General features: G+C 32.7%; 1 protein-coding gene across 1 annotated transcript; it reads right to left on the reverse strand.

The window, feature by feature from the left end:
- Positions 1–1,893: 1,893 nt before the first annotated feature.
- On the reverse strand, positions 1,894–7,498 carry LOC140775290 (uncharacterized). Its single transcript, XM_073118489.1, has 3 exons — positions 7,002–7,498; positions 4,191–4,628; positions 1,894–2,189 (listed from the first exon to the last, which is right to left on the reverse strand). The coding sequence occupies exons 1-3, from the start codon at positions 7,261–7,263 to the stop codon at positions 1,999–2,001; spliced, it is 891 nt and encodes a 296-aa protein (XP_072974590.1). The 5' UTR covers positions 7,264–7,498; the 3' UTR covers positions 1,894–1,998.
- Between the last annotated feature and the right edge of the window lie 5,618 nt (positions 7,499–13,116).

Consider the following 13,116-nt stretch of genomic DNA (forward strand, 5'->3'; position numbering starts at 1 on the left):
TACAGAGATACTTAGGCCCCAATCGAGTTTTAAAGCCTATTCTAAGCTTCAAGTTGTATACGTCGTCGAACAATTGCTCAAACTAAATACCGTCGAGATCTGCTCCAAGCCATTGTCTTACCAAGCTGTTCCTCTAAACTAACCGTACTGTTGAGCCATCAACTGAATTAAGCTAAGCCACCAAATCACCAACTAGCACATAATTTCTTCATAATATTATTTAGGAGTAAAGTTAAACCCATAACCTGCTTGGTCATGAGAAAGTTACTTATCAACTCTAAGTAGACTCGGTGATTGTTATACAAGTTATTAATAACTAGGAAATTTTTGCAATAGATTGTTATACAAGTTGTTGCAATCAATTCCCTCGTTATTTATTTAGCTCATATTAGCAAAATATTGACTAATCTAGCTTCATATTAGGTACATGGACTGTTTCTTTGGCCTCCCATTCACTCGTAGGATTGGAATAGATTTATTCTAGAATAAATTTTCTTATTCTAATGTAGTAATTAAACAGTATCTTATTTTGTTCTAATTTACTAATTTAACATTTTCTCGTCTTACTCGATACAACTTTTTAAAAATTATTATTAATAATCTAAAATTGTTATTTTATCTTTTGAGATGACAACACATAATTACTAGTTATATCAGCTACAATTACTATCTCCTCTCTCTCCTCTCCAAAGCATACCTATATTAGTGCTGGTTTATAATCTCGTATACCTGCGCAATACGAAGTATTACTCTAGTTAAGTACAAAATTATAACCCCGCACAATGCGAAGAAAATTTTAAAATATTATTTTCCTCGACTCAAGGATATTTTTATTATTTGGTTTAAAACATGAGCAATTGCTAATATTTTTATATCAATTTATGTCACATCAAATATAATAATAATTTTTTATATTAATATTAAATTGAACATTAGAATAACATACTAATAATTAGCTCTTTGTTCTAGTATAAAAAATTAAAATGTTTGTAAATATTTTACCCTTATTCCACGAATGAACACAGCCTTAATAAATATCTATCTACGGACATTCTTAAAAAAAGCAGCCGTGCATCCTACACACTGTAAGAAAAGGAAAAATGAGTAAACAAAAATTACAAAATAAGAGCAAATCTGTGTCATCTTACGATAGCAATAGGCCTCCGTAGATTTGAAAATCGTTTATGTTTCTTTAGCTTTCTTCAAAGTGAAACTTTAGATATATATATATATATATATATATATATATAGAAACTGAAATTAGCGAATTTCCGCCCCTATCACCTAAAAAATAAAAAGAAAAAAAAGTAACATATATTGAATTAAGCACAGTTCTCGTCAGCCTTACGACAGCAGTGGTAGTAGGTAGACAGACAGATAGCAACATTACATATTGAATTAATAGGCCTTAAGAAAGGAGGACATATATATATGATTTCGAGTTCAACAAATTCAACTCCAGACCAAAAAATACTGTTCTCACAATCAGAGTGCTAAAAGAATGCCACAGTTATATTCAAGTTCAAGTCACTATTTAATACTATATGGATTTCAAGTTCAACAAATTCATCTCCAGAGCAAAAAATATCATTCTCACAACCAGAGTGCTAAAAGAATGCCACAGTTATATTAAAGATAAGTCACTATTTAATACTATATGGACAAAAAATGACACAGTAGCAGCAACAACTAGTAGTTCATATAGACCATAACTACAAGTTTGTGGCAGAGTAAAATGGAATGGTTAATTAAAAAAGAATACGAGTATCACATCATTTTCTCTTGATGTGGCCTGCTTTGCTATTTCCCTGCTAATGTAAACAACCATTTCAAAGCAGTTTCTCCCCCGCCCCCTCCCCCCTTTTGTACTTCACTATTTGACTCAACTTGATGTTGAGACAGCAAAGCAGCCATGAAGCCATTAATCATTATTAAAGAAAATTACAAAGTTGGAGACTGAGATTTTTTACACAGAAACTGTAGGGTCACCTGATTAGCTTAAGCAAATGGCCCAGATTCTAAAGTTCCATAAGGATCACCAGTGGAGGATGGCGGCAATGACTCCTTAAGAGAGTTCGGTATGTAAGAATATGCAAGGAGAGAAGCACCAATTGTAACAGATAAACCAACACTACTCCAAATCCATCTCTGTCTTGTCCTTCTTTTCACGAGTCGTTGGCGAGCCAATTCTGCATATCACCAAGTAAAACCCATCAAAGTATAGTCATCATGACAGAACCTTACCATAGTATATGGACATTACGAAGCAGAACCCGTATCAGTAGAATGGATATATGGATAGAATCATAGAATTAATAACGCAAATAATACATGTAGAATATTAGCACATGAAATCCAAATGCATGTGTTTAAGATGTGAAACAATAGAAAGTGATGTTAGCAGACATAAAAGGAACTTAGTCAACTTGCATGTGGATTTTATTAAGCTAGGAGGAATTCAGTCCTCAATTGTCACATGGACATTTAATAGACAAAGGGAATGTGAACAAGAAATCCTATTGGCCATGGGAAAGGTATGTTTAAAATAGAGACCGTCTGAACCAAAGAAGTGTACAGAGCCAAGAATCGATGGAAGAAAAGTTGCAGGCTATATGTAGATTATTAATTTCAACTACAAAGTGAATTCAAAGTACAGATAAAAGAATAAAAACAAAGTCACAAAAGGATAAAATAACTCAGCTTTAAAGCTATGGGTTAGATTAGCAATACTCATCAACCTACAGTATGAAAAATAAAACCACATGGATATATCATTTTCCATAAGGACCAACTATGACAATTATTGATACTCTACACAAGAGCATAGAAATTACAGCTTGAATTCAACTATTGGCACAATCCTAAGAATTTAATCATGAAACACCGTCAGTTCACAACTGAACAGCTATTAGAGCAGGACCGATCCCTTTCTGCTTTGACGCTGAGAAGCTTGAAGCAAGCAAAGGGTCAGTTCAAGTGGCTCATACTTGGCCTGAGCCCTTCCTGATTGAGCTACATAGACACAGGACTAACACCATTTCTAATAGGGTTATTGAAGTCTACAGCATATGAAGCATGGATATGATACAATACGAATACGCCGATACGATAAATCTTGAAAAATAAGGATATGACTTAGGATACGTTACTCATATAAGTACATATTTACATCCACCCACCCACCCACACACACACACATATATATTAGTGAACTTGTAAACTTGCATTTTCTTAATTGAGGAATTATATATTGTTGAAATATATTTAGGAATCTCTTTCAATTTGACTCACATTGATAAGAGTCTATGAAGTTTTCAAGAAGTATCTAATAGATATCGAAGAAATATCCACAACATTAATTTTATTGTTAAAAGAAAATCAAATACTTTATGAAAGTATATGATATATAACCGGAAGTATATGGCAAGTATCATATCCAATACAGTATCCAATTCGGATACGGAGAGAATATGGAAGTATTTGTGTTTCCTAGTTTAGAGCAGGTTGAGGACAGCTTCAGGTAACCTATACCCCAGCCTAACCAAGTCCTAGCCAACTAGGAATAAGACCAAAGACCTCATAGGAAGAATTATAACAATACAAAAGCCTAACTAGTGACTGATTGCCTTAATGACTTGTAACTCGAACCTTCTGGATTACTATCATACAACTATTGAGATACAGTCGGTTGAGCTCTTAAAATACAATTTACTCTTTTTTTCCTTGAAGAAATCTAAACCAAGATGTATAAGTATTCTTGCAAGGACCCCAATCAATAGAGACACTAGATTGCTTCTTATTGTTGTTCTTACCAATTACCATTAGATCCTTTCAAATTTTTAAAGTGACATTGAATAATTATATAGCATATACAAAAGCAAATTCATTAATCAGAGAAAAGAGTAGAGATCTTGTGAGTTTCATTAAAAACAACCAAGGAAAAAAAATCATTCTTCTAGAACAATGACTTTCAAACCCTCATCTTTGTGAATCAATAAAAAACCAAGTCAACAACGGGATAAATAAGGAATTTTTCTTGCAAAGCATTATAAACATAAAATAAATTTTCTTATCATATCCACCTTCATAATATATCATACACCAATGATATCTCTTCGACACCCATGTATATTATATTATTATAGTTAAGACAAAAGGAAATACTAAAAAAAGAAAGAAAATGTTCTGACCTGTAACTTCCTGATTCCTCTGAGACATCTCACGGTTCACAGCTTCATAATATCGCACCCGATCTTGCAGCCGAGAGATTTCATAGTTTTTCGAATCAATGAATTCCTCGGCAATAGCTTCAGTTTCATTCCGAGCCAAATCTCTTTCAATAGCTGCAGAAACAAGCCTTGAAACTACAATCTCCTGGCAAAATTCTGCAGGATCCACCTCAAGTTGAATGTTCTCACTGTGCTGGTTCACAGGCAATGATAACCCCATACGAGAGAGAGATCCTGCCATCCTTTGCCACTGTTTTTGCATGAGAAGCAGAGTGTTCTCTGACCTCTTTCTTCTTGCAATCTCTTCATGAAGAGTGAACCGTATATGACGCAATTCAGTTTCAAGATTCCTGCTGACAGAAGGAGAAGCTTGCGAAACAGAACCATCTGATAAAAAATCTGCAAATCTGACAGTGTCAGTGATTACACTTGATATTATTGATTAATTAGGATCGAAAGAGTAATGGCTGGAAGACTACTATGTTCTTGTACTTGTCTATGAAAAACTAACATAAACTACTAGACAAAGTAAGATCAAATTAATACATGTAAACTTATTAAGAGTATGAAGCTGACATATGATAGTGGTTTTAGTGGCTTCTAATGCTAGACTTCATTAAAATTTAAAGAAGCAGGATTTGTCTCATCAAAAATCATCAAAAGATATCTAGAAAATTAATACTGCCAAGTAAACTTGCTTAGTGTTTGATACATTCCTATGATTCCAAGTATCGGTTAATATCGTATGGTATCAGTCCTTACCAATCTGAAACCAGGGCCAAAACCAATTTTTCTTTGGTTTCAGACCAGTATCAATTGTATCAACTGATACGTATTATGTATCCAGTCGTATTAGCTATAAACACAATTTTGATTATTTTATATGTGAACCATATGTGGAACACATAATAAATTGCATCTAAACTGAATACAACTTGAGATACCAACTATCAATCTTTTGATGTCGTGAGTGCCACATTTTACGGTTCTATCATATTTTTCTCTCTTTTCCTTTTTGTTACTATTTTTTCTTCCTTGACTCCACATTTTTCATTTCTCTTTTAACACCCCTATACTCACTTCTATTGCAAAGGTGGTTGTTAGCCTCACCTATAGGAGGTCTTTTATCATCTTTATTGTAATGGTGATGATGGTAATAAACACATGTATTTAGGGAATGTATTCAAATTCAATATTGTTCTTAGTATTTTCATTCTGTGTATTATAGTCGTTGGAGAAAATGTGTATCAATCATCTTAGCCGTTTTAGGTTTGAACATTTTTAATTACTTAAATTATGAAAAATAATTTTAAACATAGAAAAATTTTAGAAGTTGAAGAATATACAGATAATAAATTCCTTGCTTAGAGCTAGACTTGAGCTCGGCTCAAGCTTTGAATGAGCCAAGTCAAGCTGAGTTTTTTAGCTCAAAAATTTAATCGAGCTAAGCCGAGCAAAAGTCAACTCACTCAAGCTTGGCTCAAATTAGCTTGAAAACTATATTATATATATTTAGTTTTGCTAATTTATCTAAAGTTATTCTAGCACAATTGGTTAAAGTATCTGTATCAAGAGAGTATGTTATTTTTTTTTTCACATGAAGTTCCACTTTTAGTCACACATTGAAAACTAACAAACTTGAAATAGTCTTTACAGCTAAGCTAAACTTGTCTCGAGCTCGAGCCGAGCTGGGGTATTCTCCATTTCTAGTTGAGCCGAGCAGAACGCTACTCGCTCAACCTCAGCTCGTTTACCTATATTTAAGTTAAAACATTGCCTTTTCCTATAATTCAAGAGATTGTAGGCTTAGTTTAGTGGATTGTGTTTCTCTTACTACCAGTAGATGAAGTTGCACAAATTGGTCTAATAATAGTTGATATGTAAGCTCCCTCATTATAGTTATATTTTATATATATTTGTTTTCTAATTACACATCTTTTTATTAGTATAGGAAATAAAGTTGCTTGTACTCCAAATCAAAAATTCCTAGTAGGTTAACCCCAAAATGACACACAGAGATTAGGTATGTTCTATTGGTTGATCTAAATCACACTTGTCTCACATAACATTCGGGCTTCTTCAATTATTTACCACTTTTCTTCATCTTACTCTTCTTCCAATGTTGGATAATTTCAAATGTCTCATTTTACCTGAATGAATAGGACCAAAATAATAGGAAAAGATGCTACTTTAATTTCTTTAAAAGAAAACTATAAGGAAAAGATGCAAATTGCTAGTTTAAGCTGAATTTGTCTTTACATATATTTACAATCAAGAAGAATACAAACTGAGACACTAGGAGAAACTTGAGAATAAAATAAAGAAGAATCTTGATACATCCTTAGATAAACAAGGCCATTGATGTATCTTGATGTATCGACCTATTGGTATTTGCCCTGATAAGGGAAAATCGAATCTAATTTGACCTAACTTTTAACAAGTTAGTGAAATGATCTTGTCTCCACATTATCCATTACCTGCAAAGTAGTAGGAGACCAATCCATTTATAGCTGTATAGATAACAATAAAAGGTTATCTTCCCATCAATTTGGGAGTCCTAACATGACTTCCCATCAATTTATCATAACACCAAATGCTGGTTTTCCCCTCATGGTCAACATGTAAATGCATGAGAGGAGTAATAGCACTACCTGATTTTTCTTATCCAATAAAGTTATCGAGTAACTCGTCTCCGTAGACGTAGATACAACATGTTTAGGGAAAGATAGATAGATCAAAGAGGCAAATGTATAAAGAGCGTGAGAGATTAACCTTCGGCAGCATCATAGAACTCGCTCTGATTAAACAAGAGCGCCTGGTTCCCAAATCCGGGGCTCCTCGTAACCCTCGGATCGAGGAAACCGCCGTCATCGTGTTCCACTTCCCCATCATCTCCATCCTCGGCACGACCCTCTCTCTCCTCGTCCCCATTCTTCGTGACTCCATTGCAGTAGCCGGATTTCTTGGAAGGGCAGCGGCCAACGGCGTCGGGCAGCAGAAGCTGCTCCAATGCAATCGCGGTCATCGTCGGCATCCTCCCTACTCCTCCTCCTAGAGAGAGAGAGGAGAGGAGAGGGACGAAAGAGAGATAAAGGATGTGGGAATAAGGGGATCTTATTCCCGGATAAGAGGAGGGTTTCGGTTTGCCTCCGTCTTAGGAAACTTCTCTTTATTCACCTGTCCCCTCTCCTTCTCTACTCCTGGAACCCGCCTTACATCGAATTCGAGCACCAGGAGAAGAGGAAGAAGCCAAAAAGGACGCCCCGTGGATTGGAAGATGGCATTCTTCTACTTCGCACCATTCCTGTCGCGATTATTATGATTTACACCCTCTATTTTTAATATTTTTAATTACCTCTCAATAAAATTAAATCGCCTGGAAATAATTTAAAAAATCGGAACTGCCTCTGGACAAGTATTTTGATGATTTAATTTATTAATTTAAAATGGCAAATAAATAGAGTGTAAATTGTAATAAAACTACTTGAGAGGGAATAAAATAAAAATTCTGGTTATATCCCTTATACTTGAGATGCCATTGGTGACTTTGCTTAGTTTTTCTGAGAAGATAATTACATCTAAAGCCATTAAACTATTATCCGTTTTATTGCATTTAGTTTTTCTTTTCTTGACATAACTCTCCTAAGTATAAAAATTAAAACCTTAAAAGTGTACCTTACGGTAATTATTTGCTAACTACTCGTTTGTCTTGTTAGTCTCTTTATAATATAAAAATAATTTAAAAAATGCGAAAAAAAAAGAGAGCCAAAAAATGTCTAGGAAAAAAGTGCTTGTATTAAACTTGTGATTACCACGGCTGCAAGCGTTATCCGGAATGATTGGGCGTAAAGCGTCTGTAGGTGGCTTTTCAAGTCCGCCGTCAAATCCCAGGGCTCAACCCTGGATAGGCGGTGGAAACTACCGAGCTGGAGTACGGTAGGGGCAGAGGGAATTTCCGGTGGAGGGGACATTTGGATCATATTTATTTTTTTTTTCTAAAAATTTTCATTTATAAGGCTCAAAAGAAATTTGTTTGCTTATATATATCTCCCAAATTTTAACATTTACACATATAAAATATTTATGTCTTTTTGCACACATAACATACATAGTTAAATCATTTTTAATTATATAAATATTCCTCAAAAATAGCTTTTAGGTAGAAAAACTGTCAAACCTAATTAACATGCAACTATTTATGCTTGAAGACAAGGATACCATCATTCTTTTTAGTTTCAGATTAAAGTAAGCAATAAATGAAAAACTAGACTTTAAAGTCAAATGAGAGATGTTTTATTTTTAATTTTTAAAAATAATAGAGTATTCTCTATTTTACTCGTCGTTATTAGTATAAAATAAACTCAAGATATTTTTGAGACATTAAAAGCAAAATTAAATGGAACAAATGATAAATATCCATATGATAGGATGTGAACAATAATTAAAAATAAATAAAGTGTGTTTTATATATAATATAATAATTTTAAGGGTATCAAAAATCCCTTCCTTTCCCTTGCTAGTTTCCTTGGTTCTTCCCAGTGATTGAATAGGTCACAAGGATCATATCTTTTGATGTTTTAAAGGCAGTGAAGGATTCATGATTATTAGCTAGCAAATAATATTGTAATTAATTTGTTTGTTTAGCTCTCTCAATCTCAATTAAACAAAAAACTTCAAATTAATGTTAAGATATCGAATTCAGAGATAGCCCCTCCTAGCTACCCAAACGTAAGTTTGACATACATTGTAACTACTTCTTAGGAAAGAAATAGTAGCATGTTTTCTAGACTTCCATGTTAAGTCATGCAAGACTTCATTGAGGTTGTTTGCTTGTTGAGAAATGCATAAGAATTGGCTGTTCTGTGAAGTCAAGAACAGTGGGCATCAATCATTTGTCCTCCCATTTATTTTTACTTTTTATTTTCAAGGGAAGGTGATAATATTTCATTAACCTCCACAAATTATAATTATATAACTTGATATATAAGAGAATTTAAAAAAAAAAAAAAGAAGTGAAAGAGCCTAAGTCTCCACATTTGATACAAAGCACAACCCGAATAATCCTTATTTTATCCTTTAAAATGATAATATAATTATATGCCGGACATCAATGCATCCATCCATCATGTGTTTCCGACGTAAAAAAAAATGAATATCGTTTACTATGTATTTAATATATGTATATACATATAGAACGTGGACAGCCCAAAATTTGATCAAACTTGATTTAAGTTTGATTCATTTGCTCAAATTTAAAATAATTAATTCAAACTTAATGCTTTAGTTTAGACTCCAAGTTCACCATAATAGAGGATAGATAACACAGTTTACTTTATTTGGATTGTCCAAAATTCATAGTATAGTAAGTTGCTTATCAAAATAAGCTCTAGTAGCACCACCGGTGTAGAAGGGGCACAGCCTATATTGTGAATACCTCATTAATATAGGTTATCATTACAGCTCAATATTCTGGTCTCACTAGCCCATGATTATTTTTAAGATTGATATTTAATAGATTTACTAGGGGAGCACTATATGCATATAGTTTAGATTCGTTATAGTTTGTTTTTCAGTAGAGTTAGTCCGGTTATCCAACCTATATATTTGAAATGATTAATTTCTTTATATAACCTATACGATGGAGTAAATGAGCAAGTGAGCTAGCTTTAGCTCATGCTTAGCTCAAAATTACTTTCGAGCCTAAATTTTAGTTTAGGCTAGGCTTAGCTTAAGAGCAACTCCCCGTTGGAGCTTCAACCGGGCTCCATTGCTAGCTTAGTGAGGCTCCAAATTTGGAGCTCCACCAAAAAAATGGAGCCTGACTCCAATTTTATTTTAAGCTTTTTAAAAATACTAAATTTGCTTAATAATTATTGTATTTAACAATTTTAATTCCATATGTATCCTTTATTAAATAATCTAGTTAATTAAACTGAGTATATAATTAGTTTTACTAATCAGTTTTTAACAAAAATAGTATTATTGGAAAGCCCTCATCGAAACCTTTAAAATGAGTCTAATATTAAATTATTTTTGAGTTAATTTAAATTTTAAATTTATTATTCTTTATAAAAATGAGTCTGGTATTTTATTATCTATAAAATAAATAGGTTTATTATTATTTAAAATCAATGTGTCCTAAAATATTATTACTCAAAATTATTTTCCAATATAAATATTAAATATTAAAATATATCAGATATGAAATACATCAAACATTAAATACATTAAAAAAATTACATTAAAATTTATATTCCTTCGTTCCTATGCCTCTGTCATAAGTGTTTATTTCGAAGCTCAGAATGAGCCTCTATCTTGGATCTTCCTATGTCGAGCAAAGAATCGTTTAATTAAAAAATTAATAATTTAAAATTATTTCTAAAACTATTAAATATTATTCTTATTTTAAAAATGATGAGAGTTTTCTAACCATATATTTTTTATTAAAAAATAATAATACCTATTAAGTAATTTAAAATAGTTAATATAAATATATATATATATATAATATTATTATTATTTTAATAAATATGGAGCCCGATACGTTGAAGTGTACCTGGGCTCTTGCTCCATATTGATTCCTTTGGGCTCCAAATATGGAGCATCCGACGGGAGATGCTCTAAGTAGCCACTGAGCTCGAGTTTAGCCGGACAAAACATAAGTCTTAACTGAGCCAATTCTCAAACCGAATATATATTCAAGTTAGAGCTAGCACTCTATATTAAGCCGAGCCATTGAATATTTGATCCAATGGTCATGTGAGTGTATATATATACCCTCACATTCACATCAACGGGTGTGCTTGAGGAGCCAATATTTCCCACATTTCCCCTAAATTTCCTGCACGCAGTCTCATCATCCTACGTCTTTTTACCTGTTGGGACAACAACAACGGAGAAAAAAAAGGAACAACCACGTATCCCAACGAGTGAGAGAGAGTTTTCAACAAACGACTGATAGAAGGATAAGTTTGACAATACGTTATTACTTGTTTACTTGTTAAGAAAAGCTGATGCATATGTTTCTGGACTTTTTACGTTAAGAAGTCATGCAAGATGTCATTGAGGTTGGTGGTTTCTTGTACACCAAGTGCGTAAGGTTGACGTTTTCATGAACTCAGCAGATCTATCGCATCAATCATTTATCTTCTCTCCTTGGGATTCTTTCTTCTCTTCTCTGATATGATGATGATGTTATAATCATATTTCGTGGCAATGGTATCATCACCCACTAATCAAAGATCTGACAACAATTGGATCGGATGATTGGGTCCAGATATCTAGGATCAAACTCAAACTTGTTTCAATTTCAAACTCAGTTTTATATATATGGACAAAAAAATGCCCCATCTTTTCTTATATCCTTCTTTTTATTATCTTCTTTTTAAGTGACAATTATGGCTTCTTCTGTAAATATTAAATATATTAAATATGTTTTCTCCCTTCTTATACATAGAATATTTTAATTAAACTGCTATGACATATAATATATTTACAAAGCACATCTAGATGATCAGAGATTTTGGGCTCCAGAACCAAAATTTTCAATTCCGTTTCTGTGTGTGAAAATAATAGAGAGTGATAGTTAGGAAATCTAATTATAATTAACCTAATAAAATAGAGAATATGGATAGTCTAATTGTCTAAAGAGAGATCCTGACATTTATATATATATATATATATATATATATATATATATATATATATATATATATATATATATATATATATATATATATTTGGCTGAAAGCATTTAGCCTTCTATTCCCTTTTCTACGAATTAATCTAGATATCTAATTTATAATTAGTCTACAAATTTATAATCTATTATAAAACCTTGTTAGTAAAATCCTTTTCTATATTTGAGGTAATCATCTACGTACTCACGTTCACATCAACAGATGTGCTGGAGTGGAAATATTTTCCACTTCTTCTCTAAATTTCCTGCACATAAGTGTCATCTAACTTAATCAAATTAGCACAACGACGTCCCTCAATGAGTGATAGTTTTCAACAAAGGACTAATAGAAGGATAAGGTAAGTGAAAGGAAAAAAAAATTAAAGTGGTGTACCAACCTTTGCTTTTGCATTGCCTGTTCTATGGGCTCTTCCTTTCTAACCCACAATGTGTATACAAAGAGTGATAATTAATTAATTATTTGTTGTGCCGAATAGGGTAACAAAAGCAAATTCTCGATCAAAATACTAAAAATCTCAATGAAATGGTAAAAATAAATCTAATTTAATTAGAAAAAATCGTAAATAAGATGCTAATAGTAGAGAAATACTAGAGAATAATCTAAGCACGAATAAGTAACTCTAAATGCAAGTAATTACAGTAAAAAGAAAGAAAGACGTAAGCTTTTACGTGGTCCCGTGATGTGCCTACGTCTATGGGCGTTGCAAATCTTCAATCCACTATTTAAATCCAAACACAAAAGACTCTCCAAAGTGTAGATGCTCTAAGTACAGTGGTGATTATCTCTTTCAAATATTTTCAACGGTTATCTAGCTCTAGAACCATAATTAGGTATTTATAGGGATGACTTAGAGGAGAAGAAATTAGCGGGCTGTTCGAACGGGTGGATGGCATTCGAACGTCTATGCACCATTGGAAACTCGTTCGAACCCCTTCCAAACTCTTTGGTTATCAAACGGAGGCAAACGTCATTCGAATGCCGGCACATAAATTTAGAACAACATCAATCTGCAATCAACCTATTCAAAGGGCTTTCTTGATTCAAGCCAATTTTCAAACACTATCTACCTAATAGTTATCACAGAAATTAGCTATCTCAGCAGATAATAAGAGTAATGTTTCAAGACCTTTGCTATGTATTTATAAATATATATGATGAATTGAATAAAGTATCATATAGATGACATA

Source organism: Typha angustifolia, chromosome 14 (assembly GCF_048772165.1).
Source record: "Typha angustifolia cultivar Huaian chromosome 14, ASM4877216v1, whole genome shotgun sequence".
Taxonomy (NCBI): domain Eukaryota; kingdom Viridiplantae; phylum Streptophyta; class Magnoliopsida; order Poales; family Typhaceae; genus Typha; species Typha angustifolia.

What these genes read in the sequence shown, in the direction of transcription:
- LOC140775290 (XM_073118489.1), bottom strand. Translation starts at nt 7,263, where the DNA reads ATGCCGACGATGACCGCGATTGCATTGGAGCAGCTTCTGCTGCCCGAC. An exon ending in GTTCTATGATGCTGCCGAAG is followed by an intron (nt 4,629 to 7,001) that starts GTTAATCTCTCA and finishes TCAGATTTGCAG; the next exon opens with ATTTTTTATCAGATGGTTCT. An exon ending in GAGGAATCAGGAAGTTACAG is followed by an intron (nt 2,190 to 4,190) that starts GTCAGAACATTT and finishes GGTGATATGCAG; the next exon opens with AATTGGCTCGCCAACGACTC.